This window comes from Patiria miniata, unplaced genomic scaffold (assembly GCF_015706575.1).
Source record: "Patiria miniata isolate m_02_andy unplaced genomic scaffold, ASM1570657v1 HiC_scaffold_24, whole genome shotgun sequence".
NCBI lineage: Eukaryota > Metazoa > Echinodermata > Asteroidea > Valvatida > Asterinidae > Patiria > Patiria miniata.
The window spans coordinates 21,497,311-21,516,365 of NW_024037063.1; the positions used below are offsets into that span (position 1 = coordinate 21,497,311).

The 19,055-nt window shown below is 42.4% G+C and overlaps 1 protein-coding gene across 1 annotated transcript in view; it reads left to right on the plus strand.

The window, feature by feature from the left end:
- The window catches only part of LOC119731718, a 55,375-nt gene that overhangs the window by 20,735 nt on the left and 15,585 nt on the right, over positions 1 to 19,055 (plus strand). The window contains exons 7-25 of the mRNA XM_038204942.1: positions 497 to 576; positions 1,006 to 1,225; positions 1,351 to 1,496; positions 1,904 to 2,080; positions 2,284 to 2,475; positions 3,575 to 3,805; positions 4,485 to 4,717; positions 5,779 to 5,965; positions 6,786 to 6,890; positions 7,777 to 8,002; positions 8,702 to 8,877; positions 10,097 to 11,570; positions 11,694 to 11,900; positions 12,552 to 12,695; positions 13,621 to 13,823; positions 14,361 to 14,451; positions 14,888 to 15,150; positions 16,412 to 16,673; positions 18,508 to 18,746. Of these exons, the coding sequence (XP_038060870.1) occupies positions 497 to 576; positions 1,006 to 1,225; positions 1,351 to 1,496; positions 1,904 to 2,080; positions 2,284 to 2,475; positions 3,575 to 3,805; positions 4,485 to 4,717; positions 5,779 to 5,965; positions 6,786 to 6,890; positions 7,777 to 8,002; positions 8,702 to 8,877; positions 10,097 to 11,570; positions 11,694 to 11,900; positions 12,552 to 12,695; positions 13,621 to 13,823; positions 14,361 to 14,451; positions 14,888 to 15,150; positions 16,412 to 16,673; positions 18,508 to 18,746 (4,856 nt within the window). The remainder of the gene's footprint in view (positions 1 to 496; positions 577 to 1,005; positions 1,226 to 1,350; positions 1,497 to 1,903; positions 2,081 to 2,283; positions 2,476 to 3,574; positions 3,806 to 4,484; positions 4,718 to 5,778; positions 5,966 to 6,785; positions 6,891 to 7,776; positions 8,003 to 8,701; positions 8,878 to 10,096; positions 11,571 to 11,693; positions 11,901 to 12,551; positions 12,696 to 13,620; positions 13,824 to 14,360; positions 14,452 to 14,887; positions 15,151 to 16,411; positions 16,674 to 18,507; positions 18,747 to 19,055) is intronic.

Sequence of the window (19,055 nt, forward strand, 5' to 3'; positions counted from 1 at the left end):
CTGCTGTTGGAAAAGTGAATGTGATAGTACATCACTAATAATGTGACGTCTAACATGTCTAATAAGTAGAAAACAATTACAGACCAAACTAAGGTACATGTACACTGTACCACCACCTTAACGACCTTGTACATCATGTGGTCGGAGGTACGCAGAGGATTGGATTTTACGAAATTGTCCCTACTGTGAACAAACCTGCCATTCAATATGTTGTTTTGCCCTTCACTGACGTATTTTTATATAAATACTGTATACTCAGTGTTTTCCCAAGTGATTGTGAGAAACAAATTCTGAAACTGCTCAGGTGGGACTCGAACCCACAACCTCCTGCTTACTAGTGCAGACGTCTTATCACTACCACCGAGCTTGCCGGGGTGGGCTGGCTGGTTCGAGTCTAATATAGCAGCGGGCACTGCAACCAAACTTTACATTAACTGTTAATCCATGATTCATACTTGAAGCCATTTGCCATATTGTTTGTGTGTTGTTTTTCCAGCTGTACTGGTTCCGCCGATGGCACAAGAATGTTCGTCTGATCAAGACACGACAGGAAGAAAGGGAAGAACAGCGCGACAGGTCAGTTAGGAAATCCACAATCATTTTGTTTTTTTCCTGGAGAATAAAAAATCTGGTGAAGTTTTATCATTTCCAAACAACAAATTATAGAGTGAACCTATTTCTATCAAAACATATATGTAGTTATTCATTAAATTCTTGCAAGAAAATTAACAGACTTTTATAAATACATGCTGAAAATTTAAAATAAATCTAATCGTAAAGCGTAACATCCATGAGTGTTCTACAGCGCCTATATCTCATTAATTGATTCAGCTAACATTACCTTAACCATGCGTGTTGTTCATAAAAGCTAGAGTTGTAACAAAATATGTAAATTTCTTTCTCTGCCAGTATTTGACTTTGTTGTTTCAAATTGGTTTTAGGCTCGGAGTAACGATGAAATTGCCCATTTTCGAAGTTGCCATTTTATTTCAACTTTTTTTGCAGAGCCACATCCCACTACAAGATACAGCTGATGACAAGATGTCTGCAGGCCTGGAAACTGGCTCCACCGTGCCACAAGAGGGCGGCAGACAAGCTGCGAGAGACGCATCTGCTGAAGAAGGCACTGCACGGACTACGGTGGGCTGTAATGCAGAGCAGCTTGGAGATGGAGGGCGCTGTTTCAAGATGTGAAAAGTTTGTCAAGCGTCGTCACTTTGGCACTGTGAGTATTTTCTCAAATTGTGCCCCATCATTCAAGGTCTTGATACAATTTTTGTAATTTACTAGGGTAAGGTCACTTGAGGAAAGTTATTTTTTTTAACCCTGTCTTTCTGTTTTCAAATGCAGTGGCGTGATCTGTATCAAGTACGGACTGAGCGTGCCCAGTTACTTGAGAAGCTCGCTGCGAAGCATTCCATTGCAGTGACTTTTCAGACGTGGAAAGATCGGTACAACTTGGCGCAGAAAGATGGCATCGCTAGACTGCACTACAAGTAAGACATTGGCAGTTTCTTAGTTTCATCTTCAGTCTAGGCTTCAGGAATTTATAAGCCCTTAACTTTGGGGGCTCATTCCCATGTTACCTTGGGAAGTATTTAAAGTCAGCGTTAATGCCATCAATTTATTTGATTGTAAAAACTTTAAGCTTCAGCCATATTTGTACAAGTTCTTTGCACAACATTATATAATAAAAGCACTGATTGTCACCACGATGTGCCTTGCTCTGTGCTATGACCCCTAACCATGTAGACTTCGACACAAGCCTGAAAATGTGAGCAGAATATAGAAGTGTTCAACAAATATCTCACCTCGTGCAAAGTCTGTAAAAACTCTGCTTCACCAGCACGACAAGCGGCTACTCCTTTCAAAAAATGAAATTATTCCACCTTTCTTTTGGCAGAGTCAGCCTCCTAAGCCAAGGCTTCCAATGTTGGAAGCTATTCACCAGCCAATCCAAGGTCAAAGGTTACCGTGGTGAGATGAGCCGGGTTCACCATGAGGAGAAGATAGTTCAGAAGGCATGGCACGTCATGAGGGCGGTGTATACACAAACGCAGAGAGCTAACAGTCACTACAGGCAAGTACTGATTAATTTCATTCAGCAAGTCAAGAGATTATCAGATTGTTATAAAATCAATATTTTTTTATTGTAATAATTTCACCACTATACCAAGAAGGGTTCTGCTAATGTCTAGGCTTTAGAAGTAGTTAAACGAACCCTTTCGCACTATTTTCCTTGTACCAATCTTCTCATTTTTTTTTCGGGGGGATAATATACAGTCAAAAGCTCCTATCTGCTGTGATTCATACCTGGGTACGAGGCAGTCAGCTGGCCAAGGCAGAGCGACATCAGCAGCACAGCCAGGCACTGGAACTGAGACGACGTGGCCTCTTGAGGGCGCACTTCAAGCGTTGGAAGGAGGAGTTGCTTGTCATGCAGGTGAAGCAGAGGTTGGATAGAGTGCGCAAGAGGTAAGAGGGGCGTTAAATACATTAAGCTTAACTCTCCAATCTCTCTTGTCCATGAGCAGCCTAATTACTTCAATATCCTCCAATGGCAAAGAATTACAAGTGGAGTGCTTTGGCTTCGTGGTCTGGAGCATTGAATTTGTGGTCTGCAGGTAATTCTGCAGGTTGTGGGTTCGAGTCCAGCCCGGGGTTGTGGTGCGTGTGCCTTTGGGAAAGTTACTTTGTCACTCATTGCTTCTCTCCACCCAGGAGTAAATGGGTACCTGTGAGGGCAGAGATGGTTATTGTAGTTGATTTTAGCTGCTTTGCGCCAAAATGGCAGCATTGAGTTGTATACCCCCAGGGAGCTGAGATTGTATTTGAAATGTTTCATTGGTCAGGCAATCAGGGCTAATAATAATGTAAAGTGCTTTGATCTTAGTTAAAAGCCCTAAATAAGTACCTGTTGTTGTTATAAACTCTAAGCATTTGAATCCTTCAAAATCCTTCACTTTTTGTCAGTGGACGCCTCTGCCGGGATCCTTCAAAATCCTCCAGTGGGTTTGCTGGCATGTTATCACATAATCAGATTTCAATGTACTTCAAAGTTCATTGACCTGTGTAACTCATTGAAATCCTTCATTGTTCTTGTATCTTGTTAGTTAGTAAAAATGTCATACATGCGCGCACCACTGATTACTCGCGCCCATTGGATAAACACTCAAGTTGCATTACTTTCAGATTCCAATGCTACTTAATGGGCAGTGGGCGTGGTTTAAACTGAAATGACGTCACACTAATGAAATGGATTGTGGATGGACAATGTAAAATCCCTAAATGATTAAAGATGAAACAATAAACCAGATATCACCTATATGGGCTCGTTGCAGATGCGTTTGTTCGGTAAATGTCTTTAGCAGGACGGGCATGTTACTGTAGATTGTGTTGAAAACATGTAATCTTAAAATCAGATGAAGTTTGCCACGTTGAATTGACTGATCTTTAATCGTATACTGTCTGAAAAGTCAGGCTGTCGGCCAGCTAATAAGATAGTTGGAAGGCCTGAGCATACAAGTGAGCAACCAGCCCAACAGTATTAATTCCTGTGTTTCCTATTCATAAGGTATGTCTGGGAGTTGTGGACCCTCCGCCTACAGAGGCAACAGCTCTACCGCCAGATCATGGAGTCCCAGGCCCGCAAGGTTGCCAAGCAACGCGTCTTTAGCAAATGGATGCAGGTCGCTAGGCAACAGAAGGAGGCAGCAAGGAGAGCTTCTGTCATCCTAAGACAAATGTATCTCAAGATCGTGTTTCAGAGATGGAGGAGTTATGTGAACAGGGAACGCAAACTCAGGTATGTTGAAATCACTGGCAGAGCTTTGCTTAAACAGAGAAAGATCATTCATAGACTTTTACGAGCAACCGTAAAATGAGGACGAAAAGCGTGCTGCCGTGATCTTGGACTGTGTGTGAAAACGTGAAAGGGGAGCGTGCTATGGGCCTTATTCACGAGTTGGCCATTTTTGTCGAGTTCCCTGAATGTATTTCATTAATTGTCAACTGTTGAATAGGATGGCCCCAGACTATTTATGCAGGCATAATGCAGCCTTATTTTACTGTTATTTTTTTTTTAATATGGCTTTAAACATTAGGGAACGTTTAATTACAAAATTTGAAATTATTCATTGAAGCAGACTGAAATTAATTAGTAATTAACTTGCTTACATTTCTCTACACAAGTTCCATAAATTAAGATTTTACCTCACTCTCAATCCAATATGGCTGACTCGTGAATAAGGCCCATTTCAACAACTCTGCCACTGCCAAATCAGACCAACTTTGAAAAAAGAAATAGCTTTTGTTTTCAAATCAGTGGTGCTTCATCCCGAAGTGCGAGTAGTGTACAGAATGGAAAGCTGATAAACCACAACTAAAGATGCATCCACACTGACAAGAGGCAAGAATTTAAAGATATCTACCAGTTATTTTTGACTTGTACTTTTTGTTGGTGAATCCCATCTTTTCCTCCTCAGGAGTACACTGTCAACTGCCATCAGTAACACCAGCCTCAGAACCAAGCAGTGCACGCTACTCACATGGTCAACCAGACTGAGAGTACACCAGGCCAGGCAGGCCGCACACAGAGCCTGGTCACTGAAATGTGTCATGAGAGCGGTCAGCAAGTGGAAGGAGAGAGTGCGACATCGTCGACTGGAAGACAGACTAGTGCAGTTCCAGCCTGTTCATGACCAACATGTGAAAAGAGGTGGGATCACTGTGTAGAATTTTTTAAGAACTGTTATAACGCGTCTCGCAGCCTGCTCAATAAACTCATATTTTAGTCATGTAACTGGTTTATACAAGTATCAAATTCAAGTGCAGCATGTGAAGAGAAGTCTCGTAAATATGATCTTTTTTGGGTGAAATTTCAAGCTTTATAATCATTATTGAGTTTTGCCATTTTTACCGAGGTGTTGTTACTTGGGGGAGTGTGGCCAGTGGTTAGGGTTCGTGACTCATGATCAAAGGGTCAGGGGTTCAAATCCAGCCGCTGGCCATATATTGTGTCCTTAAGCAAGCCACTTCACCCCACTTGCCTTTCTCCACCCAGGAGTATAAATGGGTACCGGCATTAGCTGGGGAGTAACCTGCGATGGACTGGCATCCCATCCAAGGGGAGTAGAAATATTCTCAGTCGTTTCATGCTACTGAAACCGGAGATAAACGCCACCCTGATTGGCCACATTATCTCGTGACAGACGTCACTCAGGATAACACTGTATACTCAGTGTTATCCTGAGTGATTGTGGGAAAAAAATCATTCAAGTGGAACTCGAACCCATGACCTCCTGCTTACTAGTGCAGTGTCAGGAGTAGTAAGGAGGAGGTAGCGGGTTCGAGTCCCCGAGTGATTGTTTTCTCACAATCACTTGGGAGAGTTCTGAGTATACAGTGTTTATTAAACCACGGCGGTGAAAAGGCGAAACCAAATATTGAATTTGCATCACCCTGATGCAAATTCCATCTTATGAACACTTTACAATCATGCTCAGACACCTCGGCAGACGTTTGTAAGTACAAAAAGTGAATGACTAAATACCCTTCAGTTTGGTGAACCAAAATGTATTTTGAGCAACTCAGGTCGACCCACATAGAATGTACACAGATTTTTACGTCTTCTTCCTAAGAGTACATTTCTCTTGTTTAAAGTTACTTGCTTCACACTGTTATCTTTCCACCACTGTAAACATTAAGTCATAGTTATATTGAAAGACGTGAATCTGCATTTAACACTTGGTTGACTTCACCTTTGCTCCGCCTTCAAAGACGCATTCAAGAGGTGGACGCACGAGCACCGCCTGGCCCTTCAAGACCACCAGAGGGCGCTCTCTGCACGGCACAAGCTCTTCAGGAATCGGATTCTGAGGTTCTTGTTGTCGTGGCGACTGCTTGCCAAGGAGTCCAAAACCATCGCTCCGCTGTTGGAGAGAAGAGACTGGAAACATCTGGCCAGGTACGTCTCTTCTTTGTGCAGTTTTTCAATAAAAAGTTTCACATAGAAATAGAAGATACCGTTTTGTTAAAATCAACTGCTGGACCAATGATGATCTGAATGTACTTGCACATGAAAAATCCACACAGATGAATTTTGAACTAATCGTTTCTTGCCTTGCTTCGACCCAAAATTCTCAGAACAGGACATCATTGATGTCCAGTGATTCAGTTAGTCAGGCAGTGACTTTTCACTCGGGAACAGCAGAAAGTTGTAAAACTAGAATAATATTAGTGAGGCGCTCTGGCAAAGTTAGACAAAATGAGGGTTTGCAGGTATTAGGAAAGAGAATAAAATTCATAAGATGGAATTTGCGTCGGGGTGATGTTAATCAATATCAGGTTTTGCCCTTCACCGACATATAAACACTGTACACTCATTGAGAATAAAATTCACTTCAATCTGACATTCCATTGACAAATTATGGCTGTTTAAAGTTTGCATTTAACGACATGTCAAAAAAGACAAATACTGGGGGAAAAGGCCTTTCTTGTTTCACGTTTTGTATTCATGAAAATGCAAAATGCCAATTTGTTTTTCCTTAACACTTTTATTCTACGATTCTTATGCTTTTTGTTTGAAATAAATTACGTGCAGGAGACATATCAAAAATTGCAAATACCAATAAATTGGAAAATCTGATTCTTGCATTTTTCTCCACTATGGCCTGTGCCCAGATCCGTCTCATTTTGCGAGAACGTCTCACAATTTATTGAAATGATTATATAAATGTCTTCAAATACAAAGTCTGACAACCCCTTTTGTGCTTCTATAACCACAGTTCATTTGATGCATGGCGTGAGAGAGTACTAAGGAAAAAAGCCTGCAAGCAGTACCGGTCTTTACGGAGCAGCAGGTACCTTGAGAAGTCCTTCATGACATGGAGGTAGGATTTACTTTCATTGAAGTTATCAATGTTGAATTCCTTTAAAGGGAAAATACAACATTTGCAAACATCAAAAAATAAAACTACCAAATCATTTTGAAATACCTTGCTGGACTGTTAGTGAATGACAGTGTAAAGCATCCTGTAAAATCATGGCACCTGGTATACTGTCATTTTCAAGAAAAGTGGTATTTTTGTATCAATTTCCAACGCTGATCGGCCAATCAGAAATTTCTCTGACGAACACATTTTGTGCACTCTTCTCCTAAATGTATGAAAACTATTGGTTATTGTATTGAAAAGTGCAGATCTTTAAAAATTTACAATTGTCCATGCTTTTTTTTCCGGACAACTGAGGGCGCTGTTACTGTGAAGTCATTCCAGGAAGACACTGTTCAGTTGAGGGTTTTTTGTTCTCTTTGTGAACCCAGATATTTGTTCACTGGAAACATTTGTGAGGAAAGTTTGCCCATTGGCCTACTGCTATGTTCTGACACCGCGAGGAATCGCTAAAGAAACAAAAAATTTACAACAGCATAATGTCCAAAAGTCCGGCAACTTTTGGTGCTAAAATAGCTGTAACATTCATGTTTCTTTCTTTAATGACATCACACTTTTTGCTCATGAATATGGAAATTGGCATTAGCATAAAAACCAAAAAGGTCACCAAAAATACCCTTGAAAATGGCAAAATGAAAATTAAGACAAAAAAGTACATTTTCAAGGATTGCATTACAAACAATTACATTGCCTGGTTCCTCTTAGACTGCTTCCGTGTACCTAAGCTTGATTCTGAATCCCAGGTCCCTGAAGACTAGGCATGTTCCCTATTCATTGATGTCCCGTCTGTTACCAAAAGTACATGTCACGTTGCATTCATCCACAGGGAACAAACTGCATCAAGACAGAAGGTCCGCTCAGTCCTGGACTCCCTGCTGACGTCCAAGTTAACCAGGGCCTTCCTAGGCTGGAGGGAAGTCATCCAACGTAAAGTCAACTTGAAGGTATTTTTGAAGCGACGGCAAGACACCACAGTGAGGGGGATCTTTGATTGCTGGAGGAAGGCAAGCGAAGAGGAAATGTTGACGCGAGAGGTGGAGCAAGGTGACAAGGTAAGAAGTGTGGGAGTTTGCATTGACCATCACACACCTGCACCCGATTTAGCGAAGCACTGCGATGCGTCACAACTCCAGTTGCGATGCGTAACACATCACAACTTGCAATGCGTTGTATGATCCATTCACAAAACTATGCGATAAATGCCTCGTTAGTTCCTTGACAGCAATTTAAATGTCTTTTGATCATCGTAAAATAAGATGTCTTTTATTAGCCAGTTTTATGCCATATATATGAAATAAAGGAGACTATAACACCAAGACAATGTGTGAAAAGTTGTAAATGAAACATGCGTCATAGTCAATATGAAGAAACCTTGAATATTACAGTTGAAATTTCCTAGTAGCTGACAGTCCACTGCGAGCTTGTTTGCCTTTAAAACTGTATCATACGTCTGCCATTTCATTTTATGTTTTACAAGCTTTTTGAGAGGAGAACCGACAACTTTTTGCTTAAAACCAGAAGACCATTTACTGTGCGTTGAATAAATACTTATAACAGACATCATGTTGTGCTATAGTCGCACTTATGACGCGTTTTGTGAAAGAAATCCAGAACGCGTCGCAGCTACAATGCATCGTAAGTAACGATGAGTTTCATGAAATTGGGTGCAGAAACTGGGAACTTTAATTTGTCCTGAATACCACAAGAGATGTAGAGCCAATAGTATGATGTGCATTTGTTGTTTGTTATAGGCTAGAGAGGTTCTTCTTGCGACTGTCTTCTTCAGCATGTGGTCTAAGAATGCCCGACAACAGAGGGAAACTGAAGATAGCCTCATTGGTGATCACGGAATGAGGTGGTGTACTAGAAAGATCCGAGCAGCATACCAACAGTGGAGGAGGCAGTTACTAGTCCAAAATATTGCCAGGTGTGTGTGTGTGTGTGAATAGTGAATAGTGTGCAGCTAGTGAATAGCTAGCATTATTATCACAAATTCAATCTTTCAATAATGTTTGGGTATTGCTTAGATCTAGCAGTCATTCCTGAATAACTTTTTTAGCTAATTTTGAGTCGTAACAAAATCCTTACTGTGATGCAAAGCAATGGCACATAATTCCCTGTGAGAACAAAATTTGGACCTTGATCTGGGCTATATGTGTACAGTCTCAATCCATCTAACGTAGGACAGTTTCCAATTTCATAGCATTGCTTACTAGAGAAGAATCTTTAGTTTTTAAGGTCTTTTTTCAGAGGCCTGTGGGCATCTGTGCACATACACTAATGATGTGCAAACCCGACCTGAAACCGAAACCGACCCGACCCAAAATTGACTTCGGGTCGGTTTGTCCATCTTTTCAGTCGGGTCGGGTCGGTTTCGGTTTTGCATTAACATTTTCGGGTCGGGTCGGGTCGGTTGAGCCATCTTTTCAAAAAAACGAAATAAACCGAAATAGTTGAGAAATTCAGGCGATGCAATATTATTGACATTCACTGTGACCGCTGCCCATTGTGGTGTGGCCAACTAGCGCACTATCAAGTTCCCACGGTATTAATTTCTCCAGTCGGATCGGGACTGACAGTGAAATAGATAGATTGTAACAGTGTTCATGATACCGCGTGGTGATACCATGTGTTTGTTCAATAAGCGGAGTTACTCTCGATCAACCCACTGAGTATGACACGGAGAGAGACGATATTTTTGCAAAAGAATTCATGCCACGTGGGTAAGGGCAGGCACAAAAAAGTGATCACTTTGTCCCAGCCAGATATTCAGGTTTTTTGGGGGGAGTTGGTTCGGGTTCGGGTCGGTTTTACCTTATTTTTTGTCGGGTCGGGTTGGGTCGGTTTGAGCGAGTTAAAAAATCAGTTTCGGTTCGGATTTATGTCTCTTATGTTTCGGGTCGGTTTGGCCTGGTCAACCCAACCGGATGCACATCATTAACATACACCCTCTTACTTCAGGATGGAGATTTTGTCTTTACAGGGTTAGCACAGGTTTTCTTTGCTACCACGCTAAGCACAGAATGATGATTGTATTAGCAGATCCATGATATTGAGCCGAGACGTGTCATTAATAAAGAAAAGGAAAGTTCAACATAACTAATATGGTTTTAAAATAATGGGGTGTTGTACATATATTTTTGCAGGAATGCTCAAGCTGACAGAGAAGCAAGCTTAATGCACCGCGTCTTCCAGGCATGGCATCAGGAAACCAAGTCCACATACCAGCAGCTCACAGAGAGGTTCCACATGGCTTTCGATGTGATGAGTATGAGCTTCCCAAATGACAGCGTCAGTCCTAAATCAGCCTTGTCAGCCCCGACCCTTGACCTGCAACAGTCCCTTAGTAGCAGCAGTGGAGGGTCACAAGGTCTGCCGGCTCACTTATCGACAGCCGATAGTGGGTATGGGAATGGCATGGGACTGCCTTTAATAGAGTCCCATCAGAGTCATCAAGACGCTTCACAGTGTCAACAAGACATCCTCCAAGATGATGGCAGGAGCAGAGACAAGCAGGAAGAGAACTCTCAGACTGGTAACAGGCAAGATCAGCTTCTGCCGTTTCAGGGGAGCAGGGTCAGCAGAGTTCGAGGAGCTTCTGGACTGAGACTCCGTGTTGCAGTTTCTTCTGATGATGACATGTATCCAGAAGAACTGCCGCAGACAGTGGGTAGCCCGAGATTCAAGGATTCTAGACATCCTCTCAAGCCACAGTCTCAACCCTTACTGCCAAGCTCCATGAGGTCTGGTGCCACACCCCAGCCAAACGGTGGTCTCCACTCACCTAGAGGCAGCCGTGCGACTTCATTCCTGAGACGACGTGCCAGTCTGGATCAGAATCTTCCCAGCTCCCAAGTCAATCACAGGATGTCCTCCGCTTCCAGGATGCCCGGAGCCCGGTGGGGTGGGACACGAAGTGCAAGCGTAGACCAAGGTCTGTTGTCATCTCCCGCAGTTATCAACCACCTAAGGAACATCCACAGGAAATCACAGACTGAAAACCCAATGCTTTTCTCAACCGAAGAAGAACCAGAGGTTGCTTTCAATTCAGTAGAACTTGGATCTCCCCCTTCTGAAAGTCTGATCTTCTCACAGCCTCAGAGTCCTGACTCTCACAACCTCCAAGCTTCTACTTATCACAACGGTGTACCAATCCCACTGGATACCAGTCCCCGTTCTCACTCTCCACCTCAACCTTGGTCATCACCATCTCATACTCCTCTTTCATCATCGCCCAGATCTTCCTTTAGCCCAAACTTGTCCAAGTCTCTCTTGCCTCTGAGCCCAAGGCACCACCTGTCTCCCACCCTGTCTGAAAGGAAGTCTCAGACAATTCCTGACAGTCATCACTCGCACCTGTCCAATTTGATCTCCCCTCTGAGCCCAAGATCCCTCACATTTCGCAGACTTTCAGAAGGGCAGTCACAGACAATCTCAGATAGTCGCAGATCCTCCGTCTCAGATTCCAGCAGCACAGGCCCAGAGAGTACCCGCAGCAGCAGTTATTACATGCAGTTGGTTGGCTACGACCTTGAGAGTAGGTCCAGGACCGCATCAGAGTATGCTCCGAGCGTCTTTTCAGATGGGGCTCCGCCAGTCAGCCCACCGGTAGACCAAAAGGTAAGTTCTTCTAAATGTTATTTAATTTTTGACCAAAATGATTATGGTCCGACCTTTACATTTTTCTGATTGTTTTGGTGTCGTGACTTCATAGCTAAGGTTTCCATTTCCTCACCATCTTAGACCTACCTGCGATCTCTCATACTTCATTGGCGTCTGTGGCCTGCTAGCGCAGCTTTCAACCAGTGGCTTGACTACGCTCGCCGTCGTAGAGACTTGCGAGAGCTTGCTGAGAGAACGGACAACTTATTCCGTCAGATAAGACTGCATCGTGCCTTGATGACGTGGCAGAGAAGGTGTCATGTTGAGAGGCTGGCAAGGAACCATTGGGTGAGTTCTGAGTTTCTCTTCTTCTCATGCATAAAGGCTCATCTTCTTCCCCATCAACGGTGCACTAAGACTGATTCTCTGCCCCCCTTGTTGATTCTTAAAGGGGGAAAACAGTCCACTCTGCAAGAACTGTATTGTTGTCAGCCACACATAATTCAAATTTCTTAAAGTAATATTTGCAGCCTATGTGTCATTCAAAGATTGAATAACTTGATTTTTGCCTTTGCATGGTGGAGATACTAAATAATGAGAGGTTTGCGGAAACACCATGTCCTGAAGACGGTCAGAGCATACTGACCGGAACGTCGAGTTTATACCTCTGGTTCTTTTCAGAACCATTCTCTTAGTTGAGAAATTATTCGCACATGGTGTTTCCGCAAACCTCTCATTATGTGATTTTTGCCAGAAAAATAGCAATTCAAAAACAAAATTTACTTTGGCTTGAAATTTGAAAATAGCACAGACAGTGCATCTGTATTCCAACTGCATTTGTTACATAATTTTGTGTGCAAGTCACTGACTGATGGTTAAAATGGTCAAAACTACGCTGTGTAAGTTGCACAATATTTCACAATTAAAGGTCACATAGTTGGCAAAGTTTTCCAAAATCGACTGCTGGTGTTTTCAAGTTTGGATGTTAAATTCTTTTAGGAAATGAAAAGCAAACTGGTTCATCTGAATACATGGATCCAATACAGTCGGAACTACCAGAGGTACACGAGGCAGAGGACAGAAGCAGAGGACATGGCAAGCAACAACAGACTCAACTCGGCATTCCATATATGGAAGACCAAGGTAGATGCTTTTATGTTCAGTAATCAGACTTCTTTCAAAGATAATCATACAGCTTGGGAATACTCCGAGTATGTGGCCATTTATCACCCAAAGTATCGTCCAATAATTTTGAAATGATGTTGATTATATAATACAGCAAGGAATAAAGTAGGTTCACAATCATCCTTAGATTAATCAATCATTGAGGTAGTTTTTGTTTTTGTTTTGCTTTAACCAGTTCACGTCGGATGACATGTTGACATGATCTGGCTGTTTTTATACACAGGCACGCTGACGGGTTAAAATGTCAAGCGTGCCTCGACTCGCCTCCGAATGACATCTTCACACGCTAATCCCCCATTTGTTTTGTACACACACACAAAGTCCGAGAAGTCTGTGGAGGCGGATTGTGTGTTGAACTTGAACTTGCTGCTGTGCACGGCCTGTTGTAAAATTTACGCTCCGTGAGCGCACCCCAAAGTGTTGAAAAATATGAGGTTGCGGTAAGAAATATCGTACAAATACTGTTGAAGTGAATCTTGCGAATCGGTATTTGTGGCATTTGGCTGTTTTTCAGAAGTTGGATGCTATATTTTGCCTTTTTTAGAAAATCGAAACTTTCGGCAAAAATAATACTGTCCCGAAGTGGTTACTAAGCCAGTTCGGTATTTCAGCTGCGCATGCGCACAATGATATGGCTCACGGGTCATTGTGGGTAATCGAACGCTCATCGAAGGCGCATGAACGCACACGGACCCGGGCGCACGACGCTTTCATATTAATGACGAGCAGAATGGGCATTCACGTAACATCGCGTAACATCACGTCAGTGGTTTTATCACGAATGACCATGGACCAGGACTACTTCATCAGGACTGACTAATATGTATTAATCTGAAACAACAATTAAATGTTGGCAATCTTAATCTTACTGACCTACCTACAGCACAAGAAGCATAAGGCGGTTCTGAGTATCGTCCATAACTGGAAGGGATATGTTCAGCAGACAGTGAACCTAGAGGATCGCACTAAGGACCTCAGACATCAGATACAGCGACGGAGCACGCAGGAATGCTTCAGGTCCTGGAAAGTGCGGACCTGGCAACTGCTGGAAGTCAAAGCTCACCACAACCGCGTGATCACAACAAGGTAGGGCTAGGCTGCAGTTTCGAGATTTCTCATTGAAACGTGCTCCAAAAGTACTCAAATCGTCGCATCTTTGCAACACCGTCGTATCTCCTAAAATGGGCCGTACGTGAAACGCGGGTTTCAGAATGTCAAAAGGTCATTTCTCACTTAAAATAACCCGGATGTACACACAAAGTCAATGGACGTCGAGATATGACCTTGTTGCACGGAGTGATTCACGCGAGATACGTCTTTGTTGCAGAATTGAGTTACAACCTTGTTGCACCAGTATGACAATATTTAATTGCACTTATACTCATGGGTATGTTCTCGCACTTGTACTTGTTAAAATGTACTGGCACTAACACTTGTATTCCCGGCAAAATTTTTTTTGATCTTGTTCACGTACTTGTACTTTAATGTGAGGTACTCATACTCATTCTCGGGGAAAGTACTTGTAATTGTACCCATACTTGACTACAACATTGCATCTTTCAAGAACATGTAACTTGTTCTAAGCTTTGACTTTTTCTGCACTTACCTTAATCTTTCATGAAGATGCCTGATTACTTGGGCCAGTTGGACCAAAGAAAGAACAATCAGAAAGGAGAAGCTACAATCCTTCAAGACGAAGAGGCTGAAACAGTTGGTGAGAATCAGGATTTATAGAAGCGTTTGCTTTTCTCAATAATACTAAGCACAGAAATTGTTGCTTTTCAAGAGTTACCTTCGAAAACAAGAAATATTGTAGCTGCTATCTCTTCACTGCAAAGTTAATGCAAAGTTTGGCCTGAAAAGTAGTGTCACAAAATTGTTTTGAAAACTTTGAATTTTCCGTACGAAATATCACCCAATGCTTTTGAAAACTCATGCCGTATCCACCAGTAAATGGCAACAGACCACTTTTGACTGACATCAAAACTGTTTGCATTTTTCCTAGAGCTGACCTGGTTTGAATGTTTCCCATGCTTGCATGTTGATTGAGTTTTCAGTCTCTTCAGGCTACAGCGCCTGTGCGCTCGAGAGACTCTTTGTTTCCTTAGCAGAAATAAACAAGATAAATGGAAATCAATATTGATTTGAAGGTTTTGCACCGCTGGCAATCTCAACGGATAAAGCTTCAAGCTGCCAAGGCTTTCTATCGCCAAGCTGTAGTAGCACATCTCAGGGAGATTGTTAGAAGATGGAGCATGTATGTCTCCAAGAAGCATGAACGAGAAGCAGCCGCTGCTAGGATGATCCAGGAACGAGATGAAAGGTCAGTCCATAAGATGTGGACGACCTGGAAACATCAGAAGCAGCAGACAGAGCGGATCAAGCAGTTGTACCTCACCAACGTGGCCAGAAAGTAAGTGTTCTGATGTCCCATTGGGTTTGTAATCATTCACACATTACCTAAAAGCTTCCAGTTTCTCCTCAGCATTTCCATTTTTTGAAAACCTTTTCCTAACCGTTTCCCCTTCTCGTCCCGGTTGTGTCATTCTGTATCCCAACAGTTTCCAGCCTTCCTCAACTATTTCAATCTTTTTTTTGTCCGAGGTTTCCTCCTCTTTCCCAACTATTTCAAATGTTTTCCCAGTTGTTCCTTTTTTTTATGGCTCACTTTTCCATATTCCTCATTTCCCCCAACTTTTGCCCACTTACCCCAACTATTCCCCACTTACCCCAACTATTCCCCACTTACCCCAACTATTCCCCACTTACCCCAACTATTCCACACTTACCCCTACTATTCCACACTTACCCCAACTATTCCACACTTACCCCAACTATTCCCCACTTACCCCTACTATTCCACACTTACCCCAACTATTCCACACTTACCCCAACTATTCCACACTTACCCCAACTATTCCACACTTACCCCTACTATTCCACACTTATGCCAACTATTCCCCACTTACCCCAACTATTCCACACTTACCCCTACTATTCCCCACTTACCCCAACTATTCCCCACTTACCCCTACTATTCCCCACTTACCCCAACTATTCCCCACTTACCCCAACTATTCCACACTTACCCCAACTATTCCACACTTACCCCAACTATTCCACACTTACCCCAACTATTCCCCACTTACCCCTACTATTCCACACTTACCCCAACTATTCCCCACTTACCCCAACTGTTCTCCACTTACCCCAACTATTCCCCACTTACCCCAACTATTCCCCACTTATAGCCCAACTTTTCCCCACTTACCCCAACTGTTCCCCACTTGCCCCAACTATTCCCCACTTACCCCAACTATTCCACACTTGCCCCAACTATTCCCCACTTACCCCAACTATTCTACACTTCCCCCAACTATTCCACACTTCCCCCAACTATTCCACACTTACCCCAACTATTCCACACTTACACCAACTTACCCCAGATGTATTATTTATTATTTGCCAGATTCCAACCTTTCACTAAATACTCTGAAAAATCTGTTTGACTTGATTTCTCTTTATCCAGTCATAATATTTAGATTCCTTGCAGAAAACAGGACTCAAGAAAGCTTGATTTAAACTGATATTAAAATTGTTGTTGTGAATAAATTTTGTTCGCATTTATTACATCACAATAATTGTTCGTACTGTTTTTTGGTTGGACTTGCTAGGCATTTGTTGGCATGGCACTCTCACTCCTCACACCTACAAACCCTGAACTTCACCAGCGCAGTCATCAAGAAGCAAAGGAACAGCCACCTCAAACACAGCGTCCTCCAGGCCTGGCAGCGAGCATACAGAGCAAGTCAACTGGCTCGACAGATACAGGCCAGGCTCAGGAAGAAGCAGCTCAGCAAAGCATTGTGGGATTGGAGGAGGTACACACAGCGATGCCGCAGCGAGAAGTACAATCAACAGAGATTACTCAGATGGGTAAGAACTCTCGCTGAATGGCATTTCTTATTTTACTTTAATTTTGTTGCACTAGACAAGTGTATGAAAACTGTACCCTCCCACACAGAGATATTGGTGTTAAAAATGCCATATGTTTACTGCTTGGACCCCATTACAACCACACAGTCTGAGGCCTGCCAACCTTGTTTCCATGGGCACGATCAATACTGCGCCATGTTGCTTTCCATCATGCCTTGCCCTATCTTAACCCCTGGAATTGTGTAATTTAAATGTGCCAAATAGTAGCACAGTGAAATTAAGACTGCAGTCAGTGTATTTAACTCCCGATGCATTTTATATAAATTTATAAATTTGTTTTGTGTGTAGAATCAATCCTTTCAAACATGAGATTTTGCATCAAGGATCTATATTTAATGTACGTACCTCTGTCGCTTCCTTTACGACTCGAGTTACAAGTTTTGGAGCCAACAAAACGAGGAATCCACAATTCGTATTGTACAGGCAGTGCGCAGTTTAAAAAAAAATTGTGTACGTGACGTGACACGCAGGAGATAGCGTGTGAGCCCATAAAGGGCTTGCAGTCTTCAAAATATGCACTCAGTATGGCCAGGGGTTAGTGAAGGAACGCACACGCGCCCATGGAGGAATGCTAACCTAATCCTCCGATAACCAAATGCTTACTCTTGTTATGTTACTGCTGTAAATTCCATTCGTGTTATAGTTTCTATTACTTGCGTACGTGTGCCTTTTGCATTTTCTCCCAAACCAAATGCCTGTGTTTGAAGGATCTAGCAAGGTTAGAAATGGAGATCATAATTCGTGTGTATGGAGAGTAGGATAGTTCATCATGTGCTAAGGAAAAGGTTGTAATTAGCCCAGGCATATGTGCAGATAATTAGAGAATAACAGTGTTAGGACTCAGTCTTCACTGATAATGACCGGGTTAGGGGATGGCCGCTGTTAATGGACAGCCGAAGGAGAGGTTTTGTAAATACTTTGTTAACAAAATAAACAGTTTTGTGACTTTTCTTTCGGCGATATTTCCAGACTTTTTGTGTTCATGTTGAGGGGCCATATTTTAGCTTATGCCTGCAATATGTTCTCTTTAATGCATTATTTGTCTTCATTGCATTACGACTGACGTCCAAGGTATGAACTTCTGATGCCATAGCGAAAAAAAATTACAACAATTTTTTTTCATATTTTAACCTGACGGAGGAAGCTGGAATTTTGTTTACATATTCATTGCGTCCAAAATTACAAAGATGCTCGGTTTAGAAAAGTAAATATGTCCGTGGGTGACGTGTACTGGTATACAGAAATAAATCGCAGATCCACGATTTTGTTGTAAATATCCTCAGTGTGAACATGTCGTTTCAAGACGTATCCGCACGCGCAGAGCAACTGTGTTGCATACGCTCGCGTTAGTCTTCACACGATGGTGGTTGAGCGCATGTGTACTGCTGCATTGTTACAAGCTACTGTAGGACTGTTGTATATTTGGCCAATCATTGGCTTACATGATGCTGGATTAATGCTGGTTCAGGGGCCATTTATTCCTTGTTTTTGAAGCCGGTCTTTATATCACTGTTAATACGTCCCCACGTGATCGAGTCTCGACCAATCAGAAGCCATCAACTCTCCAAGGTATTTATTAATCAAGTTTAAAGTTTTGATCGTGTTGATTTTTGAATGATTGTTGAGCACTGAACAATACACTTTGGCACTATAATGGAAATGAATTATATTTAGTTTTCAAGATTTTGGACTTTCTCTTTTTGCAATGCCTCCAGCTGCATGTACTATATGACAGCTTACAAAAATTTGTTCACTTTTTTGGTTTATCTTGTAGGCCCTTTGTACATGGCAGTCTCACTGCGCGAAACAAAAGTCCACAAAGCTATCTGTACTCAGAATGGTGCATCACTGGAGGAAACGAACACAACAATCCAAAGACCTGGTCCAATCACTGACCTTGTACCAAACTCATCATGACACCATGAAACGCCAGAAGACATTTGAGTTTTGGAAGTTGGCATGGCAACAGCATAGGAAGGCAGCAGGTCATCGCAATCATGTCATACTTGAAAGGTAGAATTTGCAGAATCTTTTTTAACAATAACTTGCTCAAAACTAAATTGTTCATTTGTTTTATTTAATAATTTGCTAAGCATGTATGTTCATCTACTCCACTTAGTTTGTGTGCATACGCCAAATTCTCGCTACTGCCAGTGGTTTGTCGAAATGGCAGTGCCACGGTAGGTGGGTACAATATAACTTAGGTACGAGTTAACCTGGGCACGAATTTGATGGGTACGATTTGACTTGAGTACAAGTTGACCTTTTTCTGCATTCGCTGTCTGAATGTCATCAAGCAGGTATGTGTGTTGGGGCGTATAT